This window comes from Sycon ciliatum, chromosome 4, assembly GCF_964019385.1.
Source record: "Sycon ciliatum chromosome 4, ocSycCili1.1, whole genome shotgun sequence".
Lineage (NCBI taxonomy): Eukaryota > Metazoa > Porifera > Calcarea > Leucosolenida > Sycettidae > Sycon > Sycon ciliatum.
Genome location: NC_088646.1, coordinates 4,966,448 through 4,985,092, shown reverse-complemented (window position 1 = coordinate 4,985,092; position 18,645 = coordinate 4,966,448). Strand labels below are relative to the sequence as shown.

The window sequence follows — 18,645 nt, the reverse complement described above, 5'->3', positions numbered from 1 at the left end:
GGTGATTTGGGCACCCAGGAGCACGGGACCGCTTGTTCAACCACGTTCGATTGAGAATAAGGGCCGAACGCTGCATCACAGCCTTTTAGGACCAAAACCAATCGACTCGGCGTCCAAAAGACTACAACATATGGGCCAATTGCGGTCATCCGTGCTTTTATAAGAACGAAATGGCGCTTTTAGTGACATTTTGCATACAAATCCCCATCTAGTAGGGCGCAGTCACCCAGTTTCGATTGGGATTCAAGTAGGATCACAGCTTTCTCGGACCAAGACCATTCGACTCAGCACCCCGAAGACTACACAATTGGTGAAATTTTGTGAGGTGAAAAACGCCGTTACTCGTGGTGGTACAGATGCAGTTCGAGAAACATTTCCCACCTTGCTTTCCTCCTGACGTCATGGAGAGACCAAATTTTGGAATAAAAACTTTTCCGGTGAAATGAAAATCTGAATAAACTTATGCTATATATGGGCATGAGAGCTGTCAACAAAGAAATAATTAAAAAATATAAGGCCAGAACATCCCCCCCTGGACAGGGGCAGGATGGACAGGACAAGAATGTCTGGGTACCACGAGCAGTTCGAGGCAGTATGTACAACATACCAGTAGCAAAAGTGAGCAAAAAAACACGAGTATGTACACAATAGACTGCTATTTAGGGGGCAGGGAATTATACAACGGTGGAGCAGGTTGGAAGATCAGAGGATCGAAGCTGGACCCTCCTGGTACATGTTTCTTGTATCATTTCAATGAGGGGATGGTGATAACATGAATAGATGGGGGGGGGGGCTTGGGTAGCTATATTACAGAGCAATGAAAGTGGAAAACAAACTTCGGTGCATTGGCCAGCAATTTACACGCAATATCAATACAGTTGGGTGAAAAGGAAAATGGCAAACTTACCCCTCCTGTGTGCTACAAATAGACCAAAACTCAATTACCACCAGAAACAGCAACAACAGAGGCAAGCAGCAGCAGAGGTGGTGGTGGCAATTTCCTCTAGTGCTTGTATGCTGCCAGCTTGCCAGCAGCAAACATGAGCGGCCGTGTCGGCAGTGGAATGTCGTGATCAGCAACAACAGTGGTGCTGCTGCTGCTGCTTGGCAGGGTGGTGTCATTGTGAATGTCCTGACCAACTGGTAAGTCCTACACAACACATGGACAAAATGAAAAAGCAGCAGCAGCAATAATTATCAGCACTGACAGCAGTCAAACAAACAAGCCATATTGGAAGTCATGCATAGTAACGCAGTGTCCCACTTCACGACGGGCTGGCAAATCCAACGTGGAAGTGTGTTTATTGACAGTACAGGCACCGACCTCAAACTAACTGTACTGTAGTAACCTGGTGACGTTGAAGGCTAGGGGAGGTTTCACGCAACTGCATCATTGTAATGTCAGTTGACAACCTCCATTTTTTCTTAAATTTCACAATTGCTACAGTCAGTTGCTGCTCACTCAATGCACTAGTTAGTGTAGCCGGATGGCGGAAGTAAATTACTAGCTGGCTCTGCAACTACAATGGTCCCTATCTAATCCAGCACAATTCATGTGAATAAAAGGGGGTTTGTCAACCTTTTTTATTTTTTTATTTACAATGCAGTTGTGTGATGTCCACCACTTCCTGAATGGACAATTCATGTGACATAATTATATCACTTCCTGAATGGACAATTCATGTGACATAATTATATTGTGCAGGATTAACAAATCTGGTGTTGTATTGTTGTAGTGTACATGAATGGGATATTTCACTTGTACTAGTTTGTTAGGGTGCTGGCCTAACTCACAATGACTACACTGCCTCTCAAAGCCTCCCTACCTCTCCAGTATCGCTCCTGAGCAGTGAGTACGCAAAATCTAACATTCCAGAAGTGAGACCGCAGCAGATCTACAATGACCTACTGAACAACGTACTAAGACTTTTGACCACAGTAGATCACTACCTAGTACTTACCTGATTCAGTCCAATGAAATGAAGAAGGCTGAGTGAAAGACGCCTGCTGGACTTCAGAAGCTCCTCCAAGCTGAGCAGTCAAGCAATACAAAGAGGCAAGGCAGCCGCAATCTCGTCAAATCTAGTGATACAATCGAAAATCAATGTCCTCTGTCTCCTCGCTGGAAAGATACCGCCGTGCTGCTCAATGAAATCCCAATGCTGTAAGCCAGCCAGCGACAGTCGCTAAGCAGCCCCATACCCACAAACACAGGTATACATTGCAGGGCTGTAGGGTGCCAACTTATTCAGGAGTCCAAACTTTACTGTACAAAAACTACACTGCGCTACACACCACACTGCACCACATTGCACCACACTGCAGCACTCACCTCTGATCAGCGCATAGCTGATGAGTTACCATCTGCCAAAACACACCAAAAAATGCACAGAGAACACAATGGAATGAATCCCTTGCGGAAGAAGAAAAGCAGAATGCTTTCTGTACTAAGAGGAAGCACACAGTGATGCTGTCAGCACATGAGAACAAATAAGTCATACATTGCAGTCGCGTGTATCGAACATGTGTGGGGAAAGAACTGGGATGTGAAATAATTCTTGGCATCAATCCTAGAAATTTCTCCACACAAAACCGCCCAGAATTCTCTTCTGATAAACACAGTTTGATTGGCGGAAATTTCAAGTACTTGTAGTAGCTTTCAAGATACATGTAGTTCCTGTGTGGTAATCCTTACCCTTTCCAAGATTTGTTTGTTCAAGGTGTCGTCAAAGAGCGGAACACCAAAACATAGGTCGAGTGGCACCCAGTCTGCCTCCTTGTCTGCTGGTGGTGCAGGTGGTGCAGGTGAAGCGGCTGACACAGCCGCAGGACTAGGGGCGGCGCCGCCATCGCCGGTATGGCCACCAGAATCAGTTGTATCCATGGAGAGCAGATCATCAACACTGATCGACTTTTCAACTAGGCTACTGTCTCCACTACCAAAACCCTGACTCTGAGCGGAGATGGTGCGTGGCTGCGAAATAAACTGTTGCCGTGACATCATGGATATTTGAATGTTGCTATGGCTACTGCTGGTCTTGACACCTTCAGCTGCGCCACACCTATTGCGGCCAGTGTGTAGGATGGTGATGAAGCCACAGCTATGCTGCAGATCTATGGACTTGGCAGCAAGGCGCACAGCCGGGTGACACCATGGTGTAGCGCGGCTGAAAGCTACATGAGCACATGAACACACAAAGCAAAGAGAGCATGCAATATTACTAGTACATGATTGTACATGTTGTACTATGTTTTCTATCACCATGGGAACATGTACTATGCTCACACCGAGGACAATACTGCTGCCTGTCGAATATTTGAAAAGAAATTTCTCCGCAAAATGTGAACTGCTGAATCTAGCCATAATGTCACATTGCACATATCCAGACGCTCTCTCTCTCTCTCTCTCTCTCTCTCTCTCTCTCTCTCTCTCTCTCTCTCTCTCTCTCTCTCTCTCTCTCTCATCGAACCGATCCGGGATAGTGATAAGGGAGGGGGGAGGGGGGAGTGGATAGTAGGGAGGTTTCGCTCTACGTAATTACGTATGAAAATCCGTATGTCGTACGCGCCGGGGAGCGCAACTTTCATACGTAAATCTCTCTACGGATTTCCGTAGGAAAGCTCTTTCCTACGTTGGGTCCTCCGTAGGACTTTTTGAAATATTTTTTCCGCATTGTCCGCATTTGTCCATGGCAACATTCAAGCCGCGCGAAACACAAGGTACACACACCGTACACCACGTGCAAAATATCGTGGAAAACGCGGTTTCAGTTCATGGTGCATGCATGCAGTAGGCGCATGCAGCCAACGCGTCTCCAAAGCAACAACGCATATTGAGCAGTTGTGGAGAAATCACGTAGAGCGAAACCCAACAGCTCTGATTTTTACGTATGAAATTTCCGTGCAGTTCATACGTAATTCCGTAGAGCGAAACCTCCCTAGTATTATTATGCCCTTACGTTGAGTATCGGATAACTCCTTCTCGCCAAGCGGAAATGGCACATGGATAACATCACCTTCTTGCTGAGAGCCATATCCCTACATAGCAGAACAAGCCATGGGAAGGAAATATAATATCTCATCATGTCATAAGTACACCAATCCTAAATGCAAGGAGATGGTTCGCGATAAAACCTCTATTTCACAGCTACATGGATCATAAGGAGGCAGTTTGTGATACAAGCTTGTACTTTCAAAGCTGGAGAAGCCCGCTGTCATCAAGCATCAATGGCCTATACGATACACAAACAATGTATCAGATCATTGTCTGATGATCGCCTGTGTGCGCGTGACACGTTAAGAGTCATAACACGTTTTCCCTGCTCTTCTTGTTGCCTATACTATACATGTACACTCAACTTTGCGTATAACGACACTCTGCGGGGCATCGGAAAGTGTCCTTATACCCGAAGTCTCATTATATGTATTACAGTTAGCTGGGACTTTGCTCTGGGCATGGAAATTCTGTCGTTATTCGCGAATTGTCGCTATATCCGCAGTCGTGATTAGCGAAGTTGACTGTAAGACATATGGCAACACAGCCGAATGCAGGTGATACCGCATTGGATGGTGCCGAAACCAGCAGCATGCTAATTAACTGTAACCTACCTGCAGCAAGACGGCGGAATGTGCCAAGGCATCATTGAGGGCCAGCAGTACATTGCTAGCGGTCACAACGCTGGGATCATGACCCCAGGTGGTGATGATCAAGTAGTGATACGCCTGGAAGATGGTGGGTAAGCGGCGCAGACGTGTGCCACGCACCAGCAGCAACGACGGTGGTCCGGCCTTCAGCTCTTTGTAGAGCCAGAGCTTGAACCAGACGGAGGAGACTTCCGCAATTACCGGGCCAAAGTGGACGGGTCGAACGCTGCTCACCGGGCGTATCTCATGACTCAGCGGTGCCATGGAAACCAGTAAACTGCACACAACAGATAAGGGAAATCCATAGAGGGCAGTTTGAACGCAGTGGAGCAACACCTCTCAGATGACAAGACATTAATACTTAAGAGTTATGCCTGGTTCACACTTGGCCGATTTTCCGGCCGATGCTCCCACACCGACTCCGACAAGAAATCGACCGACTGTGTCGGATGAGTCGGACTAGCTGTTCACACACAACGGTGGCCAATTTGGCTTGTACTATAGTTGTAGGCTTGTCTGTTACACACGTACACGTAGTACACAGCCGCGCTAGACCGCAGTAGACGCTAGACAGCGGAAATGAGATAGTCTTTACACAAGCTACAAGGCCAAATGCGTGAAAAGGCTAGCGTCTATAGTTGTAGTAGCGATCCAGTGCAGCCAGTTCACGGTCTGCACCGACGCTCTCCGCTGTCATGGTGAAAAGCCTACAATGATTGGCCCGATGCCTGCTCCATCACGTGCAAGCACTAAACATCGGCCGGCTTTTCGGCTAAATATCGACCAGTTGATACTTGGCCGAAAACTAGTGCGATAAGAAAATCGCCGCAGATCTGTCGGAAACCTGTACGACAAAACCGTCCACAACAGGCAATTTTCGCCCCGATCTTGAGGATTTTTCGTACAAGTCCGTATCGGCCGGAAAATCGGCCTAGTGTGAACCAGGCATTAGAATGAACAGGTGTAAATCTTTGCCACGTGTGTGCGTCAACATTAAAGCCACAAAGCAGCACCAGCTTTGGATAAAAGAAACACGAATAATAAAGTATGATATGAAAGAGCATTCATGCACCACTGTCCCCACTAAGGAGTCATGGGGTATTACTTTCTTTGTGGGATATTGTCCACTGTGTAATCTGCCGAGCATCAGTCGCTGATGATTGCGCAAAGCAAAAACTCTCAGTAGAGACAGATTTTCTTCTACTAGGCCACCCTGTGTGCAAAATGGAAGAGCAGCATCCTATGGTAGAGTGGTACAACGTGACGTGAGTGTTTCCATTACAAGTACACTGCGTACACCCAGCTGACAACTTACCTGTAGTTCTTGTTGAGCAGACGACTACAGGAGGCTGCATCCAGACTGTTGAGGCTCTCGCATCGAAGCAAATCTAGCGCACAAACAGGCCAAAAAGCACAATTAACGCCAGACTGAAGATAATCTATCACACACAGGAAATGGTAAAATGACGGGTGAGGCACACGTGCAGTACAGGTGGAAATGCACGCTTGCCCGACATGATCTTTTTTTCTGGCAGGAAGGCTGCACCATGAAGTCCTGACGGCATCATGGACACAGTGTACTCGATCAAGTACAGTACATTCTCTGTAGTGTGTGTGTGTGTGTGTGTGTCGGTGTGTGTGTGTGTGTGTGTGTGTGTGTGTGTGTGTGTCTGAGAGAGAGAGAAAGAGAGAGAGAGAGAGACACACACACACACACACGCGCGCGCGCGATTCAGTGTTAAACTCACCCACACCAGCTCCTCCATCGCTGGCCTCACCAACGGACATTCGCTCGTTGAAGCGCAGGAAGTGTAGTGTATGCCGCAGCGTGATGGCGTGGTCGAAATAGCGCTGGGCTTCCCCTTCGGCACCTTCTGATGTACTCGTCTCATCCACCTGCAGAACACACAAGACAACCCTGATTTGTAAGTATGAGACACGGTGTAGAAGACTTCAACTATACCGATTACCAAGAGTACATTAGTAACTCCCATCTTGAGCTACGATGGACTTACTGTATACCGTAATTCCGCGCATATAAGCCCACGGGCCTATATCCGGATATAAGCCCATGGGCTAATAAACAGACACAAATGCAACTCGCATGTCAAGTAGAATTTTTCACAAAATGGACTCTTCCTACCATGGTACGGCAGGTCAGTGTAGTTTACCAGTAGAGTATGGTAGACCCACTATGGCCACGGACTTGTACTTTTTCGTGAACCTTCAAAATTCGGAATATTGGCCCATGGGCTAAAAAACAAACATGTTTTACGGTTTATTTTATCCCCAAACTGCACTATTTCACATAATATTATAAGCCCATGGGCTTCTATGCGCGGAATTACGGTACACATACTTCCTTGTACAAAAGCGCATGTGCTTATATGCGAACCGTCGCTGTTTGGCAGAACGAGAGGTCCTTTATGCTCGCATATACCGGCATGCACTTGCTCGTAGTATGGATATCCAGTGGATATACAGTGAAACCTGTCTAAGACGACCGCTCAAGGGACCTTCAAAACGTGGTCTCTGTTACCAGGTGGTCTCCTTATCCGGGGTCATTTGCCATTTGCACTGCAGGATCTCTTGCTTTGCATGATCGCACCAGTGTGCCAAATGGCCGTGACAGATTGATGTCATGGAGAATTCGGTCCTGGGTTGAGAGACTGTTGAGTTGCACATGTTTGCGTATGTACCCCTGCTATTACCAACAACACACCCCATCCTTGTCGACAGGTCTAATATAATATCAGCATAGCCAGAGGCGGTTCCAGTGCATGTACTGCAAACATGAAGGGTGTCATGAATGGTCACTGAGTGCAATGATCCATTCACCCTTACTCAGAGAATGTACCGCATGCATAATGACCGTCAGCCACATTTAGCTGCAGATGTTTCAGTACTGAAAACCATGAGGCGCAACTTAAATAAGAAAAACAGCACGCAAAAACGGTAGACCTTATCCACCTCCACACAAGCATTCATGGCAGTTTACAATGACACGCACACCTGCACCATGAAACAAACCATGCCTACACCCAGTGATGTTGGCATGCACGTCTACGAGTACACCTACCTTGTCAAGCTCTGCCAGGAAGCTAGTCATGGATTCATTGGCCAGCTTGCCAACTTCAAACATAGTCACCGCATGGCTTTTCAGACCCTGCACACACACGCGCACACACACACACACACACACACACACACACACACACACACACACACACAACACAAGCCACAGGTTGACAAGCACGGCTGGATGTACCACACAGATGTGCACCTAGGACTAGTTTCACAATAACACTATGACTCTATGCAGTCCATCTGCACTGTCCCATGATCTAGCACTGACACCTGGCGGACTACGAGTCAAGTTGACACGAAAACTCACATACACACTAAACACCCAAGACACATGTACAGTACCACACAAACTGGAATACATGTACTAAAGGACATTGCGGCAAAATATCCACGATTTCAAAATTATTCAATGTATACTTGAACTTTATACAACACAATCAGGGTAACAGTACTTCGAAGTAACTGCACACAAGGACAACCCGCACACACACACAGACACACAGACAAGATAAGCTGGAGCCAAGCCCTACCTGTGACAAATTGCCCATCATCAGGAATGCTGTGAGTGTGGAGTCAAACAGAAAGCCAATCCGTTTTCGTCTGCCCCCAGCAGCTGGCAGTGATGGAGAGCCGGTCAGAGGATCATGATCTGACATCACTACGACAACACGTACAAACACACGTACAGCCGGACATGCACACATACAGACAGACAGAAGAAAAGAACTTGTGTCAGGCATCAATAAGTCACTATAACCTACAGAAGGCAATGGGCAGCTTGTTGGGGTTCAGAAGACTTCCACCATTGATGCTGAACGCCTGTACAATGTACTTGGAAAGGTTCACGTCAACTCCTTTGGCACCAGAAACTGAATTGTGCAAGTTGCTTACAACAGCAGTGAAGAAAATTATTAGAAATGCAAGCTGCACCAAGAAAAATTCCTGGAGACTCGAGAGGAATGGAGCAGGGTTGTTCAAAGAAAGCAACGCACCTTGCAGAACACAGTTATGAAAGAGCTAGGTGGGAATATCTAGCGCGGCAGACACTGACTTGTAAATCTAACAAGACACGTTGTCATTGGCGCATGTGTTGTGAGTTCTACACAGTGTCTGCTAGTAATTATACTCACTTTTTGTTATTGGCTTGGGCAGTGTAGTAGTAGGGGATACGGACCCTGACCCTTCTGCGGGGCCATCAAAGTCGATAAGAGGAATTAACTCTCCAGACGCCTTGTCAGCAGCAATTGCCACTGGAACAGGGTCCAGAAGTGATGGACCAGTCGCCCTACAGAGGAGAAGCACATAAACAGCACAAGAACTATGTTAACAGCTATGCCAGCTCTTCTCGCTTCACCAATTAGAGGCTGCTGAAAAGAACAACACTACTACGACTGCAGAAGGGCTGGGTTGGGTAGAGGCGAGAGACACTGTGAAAGACAGCAGCACAGTCACGCCACCACACAGACGTGTGATAAAGAGCAATGCTCAGCAATCGAGTGTAAGATTATACCAATAGGAGGAGTGGAGCTACTGCACTTTTAGCACTTCTCAACCACGCGAGGTACTCAGAGTTACAGTAGACAGAACACTAATGACATGTATAGTACACCAGTATTCGCTATGGCCACTGTAGTTATTTTATCTCCAAGAGTTGCAGATCCCCCCCCGCTAATACCCTATTGACGTGGCTTCGCTCATGCCATCATTTATCACCGTGTGCCTTATTCTAATACAGGAACTTGAGAAATGAGCAGTACAAGTACAAGTATCAGTGATACGTACACTTTCTTTCCACTCTCGGCCATGTAGGTACGCCATGTTGGGTGCAATGACTCGTGGCTTACTCCAGCACTGAGCTTCTTGGCAAAGCCCAACCGAATGAACACAGACACTGCATTCTGTGACACAAGACACAAAACAAGATGGTTGAAAGAGCGAAACACCAAGACTACATGTGGAAAAAAAGAAGAAGAAAAAGAGGCACTTCTTTAGAAACACAAAAGCTGGCCGTGTTAGACGTAGAGGATATAACCCGAGTCAGAGGGTTATACCGGCTGAATATAAATCCCGACTGCGATAGCAGGAGGGATTTATATGAGGGTACGGTATAACCCGACTACGAGGGTCATATCCTACTTATGCCAGGTACCCCTACGCATTTCCAGAACAACGAACCTATTTGGAGATCTCCTACATCATGCAGTACATGAACATCTTCTGATGGTTATCAGTTGTCAGTTGAAAGAATGGTCGAGCAAGGTCAGAAGGAGATTCCTCCGTGGCATAAGATTTCCTTTCAGTACCAGTGCATATTGTAGCATCTTCATGATCTTGTCTTGAGTCGTGAGCGGTGCGGAAGTCGACTGAATTGCTGCGGTGCTGGAGTTTGTCGTTGAATCAAACTACCGTCACTAGTTAGATTACAGACTCTTTGGGAGTAAGTGTTACTATAATTATGGTACAGTGCTGATTTTCACATGCGGCATCTTATAATCAGTTTTGCTTGCAAGTAGATGCATTTGCATGCACTGTTTTGTATCACATTTCAATCCAATCTATTGTAGCCTTTTCCAATCGGGTTGAAGTACATGTACATGTACACTGGCATTATAAACTTATTTACGAAGGAGACAGTCTGTTGATGATCTTCAACTCTTCGAAGTACAATGTACATTGCTGACCCATTCGGGATACTTCGTGGTTATTCGACGTTCTTTATCCTCAGATTCAGTATAACAGAATACTCTGTAGACGAATTCCAGGTCATTCCTCTTTTGTGTACCATGGTGTACTGTTCCTCGTCAGTGTGCCGTTCTGTGTGGAGTGTACACGTGCATGTGGTGTCCGTTGTGTCTGTTTATGTATGGTCCGTGCGCTGGAGTACTACCGCCGTACAAGTTAATTAGTTCACTGCCTTTCGATTTCAGGCAGTGAACATGTACGGTGGCAGTGCCCTAGCGTACGTACCGTGCACCGGGATTTATATTCTATATAAATCCCGCGCGGGATTTATACTGGCCTATATAACCATGGCTAGACGAGCGCTGATTGGCTGAAAACAGGCCCTCCGTACCGTACCATGGTATAAAACTCAGTTATATAGCCGGTTGTAACGCGGACGTGCGAACTTACGTGTACTTAGCACTTTACTTTACAACTGATTGAGAAATGTCACTATCACACACTATGAGTGCAGCAGACACAGGAATCACAGGACCAAGCAAACACAGCGATGTTCATTGTGCATACATCTGCATGCTGTGTAAGGTGGCCTCTGCTCAGGACATCATAGCCACAGTCACTAATGGAAGACAGGTTTTTGAAAACGTGTAGTTTCCCCGTCGTCACAATCTGAACGGAATACTTTAAAGTAAACACACCTATTAAAGTGCAGGGAGGATCCATGCATTGCACTACACATGTACCTGTGGAGGATCCATGCATTGCACTACACATGTACCTGTGGACGATCCATGCATTGCACTACACATGTACCTGTGGAGGATCCATGCATTGCACTACACATGTACCTGTGGACGATCCATGCATTGCACTACACATGTACCTGTGGACGATCCATGCATTGCACTACACATGTACCTGTGGACGATCCATGCATTGCACTACACATGTACCTGTGGAGGATCCATGCATTGCACTACACATGTACCTGTAGTAATACTTCAAAATACTAGCAATAGTATAACTTTGAGCTGCAGAAGACTCACCTTGACCAGTTGTAAGTCAATTTGCAGCACTGATGATAGCTGCACAGGTCAAACCAGACAACGTCAAGTCAAGAAAAAAAAAGATATAATTACACGAGCACGCATACAAGCGGTGTGCATCACGGGTAGGGAGAAGCATGCCAGAGCTGTTGCAAGCAGTATAAACAATTCCAATGTCTTTAAACAGGTTGAAGGATTTCTCCTTGCATCATTAGACATGCGCGTAGTCTATATTTATGTTGACTTACCTCTGCTATGCTCGTGTTCTCATCGATAGACACAAAGATCTTGTAGAGAAGAGTCTCAAAGTAATCGCCCTGCACACGATTCATCACAAAGCCTTCCAGCGGAGGAACTACACACACACAAACAAACACAAACAAGAATAAAATCTGAGCAAGGGAGACAGGAAGACGGTGTAAGTTACAACATCAGCATGTGTACAGGTTACACTTACTATCAGACACAACTATGACCATGCGAAGACCATCAACGAGAGGACCACTCATATCCAAGTTGCATAGACTAAGAGAACAAAATAGCCAGACAATCCAACGAGCCACGGGTTGAGGAGAAATACCTTGAATGTGATCGCTATCCTCCAGCGGTACATCAAAGTAGATCAGACCACGGTTGTAAAGAGCTGCAAGCACAACAGCAACAACACACACACACACATAGAGAGAGAGTGAGTGAGTGTGCGAGAGAGAGAGAGAGAGAGAGAGAGAGAGAGAGAGAGAGAGAGAGAGAGAGAGAGAGAGAGAGAGAGAGAGAGAGAGAGAGAGAGAGAGAGAGAGAGAGAGAGAGAGAGAGAGAGAGAGAGAGAGAGAGAGAGAGAGAGAGAGAGAGAGAGAGAGAGAGAGAGAGAGAGAGAGAGAGAAAAGAGAGACAGACCAATCAAGCTGTAGGTTATAATTTCCGTAGTCTTGCACAGCCTAGAGTGTAAAGGCCAATGACACAGTGTGTAGTACAGCATCATCACCATTTCTTACTACGGTAGAAGCATGAGAAGCATGCTGGTATATGAACCCTTGACTGCATTGCACCCACAATTGCACAGGCAGGTGGGAAAGATTCAAACTCTGGGACACAGTAAGGCATAATCGGCTCACATCATACAGGTCAGTGGGTGGGTAGATCCACATGTTAGGGTGGGCAAAGTTTGGATAGCCTGTATGCGACTGTAAGTGGATGTGAAGTGCACACATGCGTTGGCAGAGGGAATGATTACCCTCATTCTCACGCAAGGCCAACACAACATGCTTGTGAGGGGTCACACGAAATAACACAGCTAGCATAACGGCCAGCATAACACGGCCAGCATAACACAACCAGAATAACACAGCTAGCATAACGGCCAGTCACTTCCCACCTGATAGCAACACAGCAGACTTACTCAGTATGACTTCACGATCCATGTGACCAGCTACGCGTGGACCGACATCGATAATGGAGTCAATTACCTTCACTTCATCCTGGGAGCACATCTGAAGGTGACAAACAAGAACATCACCAAGGGGATGAAAACACACCAAGTGTACAATATGCAGTCCTGCTTTCTTTCCAACTATGCATGAGATTCTGTCATAGACACCAGGCTCAAAGGCTCTGCTACGAGCTCCATTCACATTCACAGCTCAGGGACTGAGTAACACTGTTACACATTCAATGACAGACCAGTATACTAGTAGTTAGGAAGAGCACAGCAGCCAAGAACACCAACCAACCTTGACATCCTCCTCCATGATAGAGCCGATAAACACCACCCACCAGCTCTCAATGCGCTGCTCCTTCACAGGTCGGCTGGGTAGTAGCTGGGTGATGGGCTTGCCACGACGAAATAATTTACCCTACAGCACGAAGGCAGCAAAACAACTAGATTCTTAGGAAATTGCAAACAGTGCATGATCGGAAACAAAAAAAACATTGAAGACAGATGTTGACATCGACATGAATCAATCAAAAAGAGACCAGAAGATCGCCAAGGCAAAGCGACTGCTTCGTAGTGACACGGACAAACCAAACCAAGTCCTCCTTACCTTTGATCGGCACTGGTTCATCAGCTCTATATACTGGTTACGGCCAATGCCAAGTAACCGAACACCTAAGAGGCAAAGAAAGAGAGAAAGGGAGAGAGAGAGATGAGGGGAGGGGATTGGTCAGAAAGTAGGATGGGAAATATTAGATCACAAGATGCACTCCGACTTCGAAGCACCTTGAATTGAAATTAATATTCCAATATTAAAACACTGGAGCAGTCGAGAATCTAAACCCAGAAGAAATATTTGAATGTAACTGTTAGCAGAAACCTAAACAAGGAGTGATAGCTGCACAGCCACGGCCTTTTTATACTGTGTGCTCCCCCCCCCCCCCCCAACACACACACACACACACACAGGCCTGGAAACCTACCGTCCGCAGCGGTGAAGTTGGGCAACGAGTCATAGCTCTTCTCCGCACTCATGATGTCATGCATGATTTGCAAGTAGTAGGTGAACGGTGTGAAGCGCATCTTACGAATCAGCACATCCGACAAATGATACGGAAAGAGCTACATCACAACAAAGCGAAACAAGAAGGAGACGACAAAAAAAGAACAGAATCTCACAAGGAGTTTCATGGTGCAAATTGAAAGTAATAAAATATTCAGGTCGTAAGGCGGCTAGAAAGCATGTACAGAAGAATGCAAAGACAAAGAACTAACGCGTAATAAAGTCAAGTCGGATTACCCCCACAAAGAGTAAATAAGCCCAGAGTATGCAATGACCTGCACAACCTATCTCTTATTGGCGATGGTGCCATCGTGAGAATAAAGAATTCAACCTCAACCTCTATACAGTGCTGCGACGGCGGGGGGGGGGGGGGGGGGGGGGAATTTCACATCATGTGACATGCTTCAAAAGGTTACGTTGGCAGACAGTGCAACGTGACCAGCAGAGAGTTGAACCCAAAACAGGGCTGCGTCCAACCCTGTATCTGTCATGCACAGGGTGCAAATAATGTGCACGGGTTTGTCACGTGATGTGAAGTTCTGCATCGCAGACCCCAAAGCTGGAGTTGCACAGTCTTGGGGGTTATGTCTTCTTGCCGGTATATGTACTTGCATTCCATAGTGCTATGCCATGTACACTAGAGAATATATTTAGCAGACTGGAAAGAGTGAAAACTGTACTGACACCCTCCACACCAATCACCCTTCGAGTCACGCAATTTCCCAAAGCATCTGAATAAGTCAACAAGTCAATAAGCCAACGCAACACATACCATTAGATGCTCTCGACTGTGCTGGATCAACAGCTCATAGTAGCGCTTCTCATCTTTCTGTACACTGCGCACTGGAGCGAAGCAAAGAGAGAGACAAAGCAACAGAAGACCTTTCATTAGAAATGTCACGTATCCCATGGTACGGGACGGAGAGTCTGTTCTCAGGGCCGCCGCCAGTTACGTCCCCTATTGCCACCCCATACGCTTTTTGCGACAGGAGCGGAAGACAGTAGGAAGCCAATACTGGCGCACAGCCAAGACATGCTGCACAATCTATTAGTACCCTACTGCTTACTAAACAGTAAAAACAGGCAGGGAATGCACAACGTTAACAAGACACCATGTGACGTACAGCTTCACCATCGACGAACCCCGTAGAAAAACACTCCCAAAAGAATAAAGTTTTAGAAGCCCCCCCCCCCCCCCAGCTCACCAGGCTATGCAAGAGTACAGCAGACTTACCAATATTTCCTCGCCAGCGAAGCTGGTTCTGAACGCTGTACTTGAACACTGACTTCTCCCATTCTCGCTGGGTGCCTAGTGCCTACAACACGGATGATGGCATACACATGACACACGGCTTAGAAACACACAGCAATGGAATACTGTAATGCCGCGTATACAAGCATGACCTGTATAGAAGCATGACTCGAATAGAAGCCGATTTTTCGAAGCGCGCCGTGACACAGAAGCACGATTTGAATAGAAGCCGCCCTCTGCAAAGTTACATGTGCAAGTACATGCATGGCAGTATGCACTGCACAGTGCAGACTGATGATGTTGACGTAGAAGCATGTTTTGAATAGAAGCATAACTTGAATAGAAGGATGATTTGAACCCCGGCTTATACGGCCGTAAGCACCAGCTTTTTATACGCGACATTACGGTATGTGGTGGCGATAGCTATGTTCTATATGTTCTAGATGTTCAATCTGCGGACAGCATGCTGTTTCGTCCTTAGTGGACTCATCAGCGCAGCACAGAGAAAATGACGATGTTCTATATGTCGAGAGATAGAGATAGATAGATAGATAGAGAGAGAGAGAGATAGAGATAGAGATAGATAGAGAGAGAGAGAGAGAGAGAGAGAGAGAGAGAGAGAGAGCTGTAGCTGTAGCTGTGTTGCGACTCAGAACTTCACGTTAAATCCCAATCATCAGGTTATGGAGGCTATGAATTCTACGCTACAACAGGGTCCTAAATATACAACGACAAACATGTATGGTGTACCTAGAGCATGGACCAGTATGATACAGAACTGCATTGGTTTTACTGTGATGGAATCGTAACGAATATCCCTGCACTGTCTGGATACAATTTCATTAGGATATTGAAGTACAAAACCAGTCTCCGACTTATTTTTGCATCCCGGGTCAGCCCCAAATGACTGGAGGTTTTCAATGTGCTTGAGGGGTTCATTACCAGTTGCATTTGTAGTGCACTTGTTATGTAATTGTTTATGAGTCGCTAAACCTCTTAATTTGTTTTGGCCAGACCACCACGAACCTCTAAACCTCTCGATTGACTAAATTCGAGGTGGACTTAGTAAACTGTTTCCTTAATAATAGAGAGCTTCTGATCCGTGCTCAATAGAGTCTAGAATCGTTTAGACCCGGTTGGGTGTGTAATGTGCAGGACCGTATTGTGTTTACTGCTATTTCCACTACGAACCGTGCCCTGAAGGCATTTCATACGACTTTTTTTAGGAGATCTAGTAGGTCAATAGCTCTATCCAAACTGATGAAGCTGGAAAAGAAAAAAATGGTCTTCCCTTGATTATCTGGGCTGAATTGGTCAAATACGCACACAATGAACACTCAACCAGGCATGTACACACACCTATGGGATTTCGCACATCTGCACAACGGGCATAAGGACCATTGGTGTAGCATCCAGTTGCGCTAATTCGAATTTCTGTGTACGTTTTGACGCAGATTATGTTCAAAGCAGCGCAGGTTCTGTTAAAGTTCCCGATGGTTATGAACAGGCCGGACGAAACCGGTGCGGTTGGTCAGGCCACGGCCGGACCAACTTTTTGGCCACCAATCGTCCAAGGTGTGTTTACTGCTGAGAAGTCATGTATATACCCTTTACATCATACACAGAGTATGAAAGGCTAGGGTGTGGCCGGGCCAATCAAAAACGGCTTCCGCCAGTCCTGATCAAATTGGTTTTATTCAAAAGCCAGAAACTCAAATTTCTTGCTAGTCTAGATATTTGAATCTCCAAAGGTTTTCTGGTCCTTCACAGAAAGTTCTGAAACGTTGACTACAAAATGTGCGGGTTATATTTGCACAAATGGATCTGAAACTCTCTAATAGCATAGATCTTGCGTGTGGACACACTTAAAAATAAACTGTTTGAATTTCTACCCAAATTTGAATTACATGTATCACATAAAATTCTTCATAAATGTACATTTCGAATAAGTCTCCAAAAATCTGGAAAGAATAGAATGAAGTCTTCACTCAGACGTGAACATTACCTTCTTGACAGCTTCTGGGAGTTTACTGTAAGGGTAGTTCTGTCGAATGTGAAATTCGACATCGCCACTCAGCGCCATGAGCTGGACAATTTACAATTCTGCACTGACATCCAAGTTATAAAAAATTCTAGACTCATTCGTCTGTGACCTACAATTACCACTGATTACAGAATGGCGAAAGCTAGTTCCGACATTTGGAGCAGTATGAGTGCCGCATAGAGATGCGCACTTTCAAGTCAGAGAACATGAGCAAATCAAACTCAGTCTCAGTAGACGTCAACGACGTGAGATCACTCCCCAACAAAGAAGTGACCTTCCTGAACTGGCCATGCGAGGAGTCCTGTGTACTTAGCGTACAATCATGCACTCACTAAAAATTACTTGGAGTCACGATCTAGCTTTCCCCTTGACAGTTTTTGTAGATACGTCTGGATGTTGGGAAGGTTTGCGGGGACCTGACACGAAAGGAGTAGATCCCCCCCCCCCCCCCGGCCCCGCCTGAACAGCAGTGGTTGTTATATTACTACATCGTGTAACTGGTCTGTACTGTGGCGCTGTGGCGTGGACCTGGAAGGGTGTCAGCACACCAAGTACAAGCGTACAGTAGATACCCCTTTGGGGGTATTTCGTCCTTTTCCTTCTGATTCTTTGCACAGTTGATAAGCCATGAATCAAAATTATGCGATCATGTGCATGTGGTGAAGTGATCTTGCTGGTTACAACATGACAGGGTAGGTCTACATAACCTGAGTGTGCTGCAACTCCGGGAGAAAGTGGACATATGGTGCAGTTTTTTTGTTTACGACGCGTATACATGTACCGGTAACTTCGGATCATAGTGTGGCTCACATTTGCTGCATCTCACACCGGCTCCCATGGTCATTTTATTAACATAATATGTTAATTATCACAAAGGTAATTTATTTCTGTTGTGCCGCTTGTCAAAAAAATCGGTGAAAGACACATGAATGTCCCGGCATCATGCGCCTTAGAGTGATAATAATATTATCACTCTAAGGCGCATGATGCCGGGACATTCATAATATTATTATGGTGATCGGGTGATTTGGCCCTGAACCTCCACTAGACGGGCTGACGGATTCTCCCCGTATGATTCGTGATGAACTAAACAAAAACCGTGCTTTGTCTTGGGAGTGTTTTCGCTACGGAGCATAGGTGCCGGAGTTGCACACCATTGTTTAATAACTGGTGGAAGTCAAAGTTTTCAGGTCCTAGTGGGTTTTGCCGGGCTGGCCGGCACTAGGAGCTACATGTACACACACAACACACAACAAGTTGGAAAGCTCTCACATCAGGACACGTCACGCCCGGTGATAGCCTTGGGCTATGCGGCGGGCTGTGCAATCTTGCTGGCACATGATGGTGACTTGGCCCCGGGTCTGTTTGACCAGCACACAGCCGCTGAGCCAATTTTCG

The 18,645-nt window shown here is 46.2% G+C and overlaps 1 protein-coding gene across 1 annotated transcript; it reads right to left on the bottom strand.

The window, feature by feature from the left end:
* Positions 1 to 399: 399 nt before the first annotated feature.
* Positions 400 to 17,571, bottom strand: LOC135814056 (protein FAM91A1-like). The gene is made up of 22 exons (XM_065327113.1): positions 17,209 to 17,571; positions 15,186 to 15,267; positions 14,724 to 14,794; positions 13,872 to 14,010; positions 13,499 to 13,563; positions 13,187 to 13,309; positions 12,856 to 12,946; positions 12,040 to 12,102; positions 11,708 to 11,814; positions 11,460 to 11,498; positions 9,514 to 9,629; positions 8,862 to 9,016; positions 8,262 to 8,389; positions 7,724 to 7,810; positions 6,393 to 6,540; positions 5,960 to 6,032; positions 4,609 to 4,921; positions 3,960 to 4,038; positions 2,696 to 3,174; positions 2,333 to 2,364; positions 1,962 to 2,031; positions 400 to 1,150 (listed from the first exon to the last, which is right to left on the bottom strand). Exons 1-22 carry the CDS (start codon positions 17,284 to 17,286, stop codon positions 1,004 to 1,006), a joined length of 2,685 nt encoding a protein of 894 aa, XP_065183185.1. The 5' UTR covers positions 17,287 to 17,571; the 3' UTR covers positions 400 to 1,003.
* Positions 17,572 to 18,645: the final 1,074 nt, after the last annotated feature.

Excerpts from the sequence above, each read along its gene's own strand:
- LOC135814056 (XM_065327113.1), bottom strand. The coding sequence starts at position 17,286 with ATGGCGCTGAGTGGCGATGTCGAATTTCACATTCGACAGAACTACCCT. Across the intron at positions 14,011-14,723 it reads ACAGTCGAGAGCATCTAATG|CTCTTTCCGTATCATTTGTC; the intron begins GTATGTGTTGCG and ends GTTGTGATGTAG. Across the intron at positions 6,033-6,392 it reads CGATGGAGGAGCTGGTGTGG|ATTTGCTTCGATGCGAGAGC; the intron begins GTGAGTTTAACA and ends TTTGTGCGCTAG.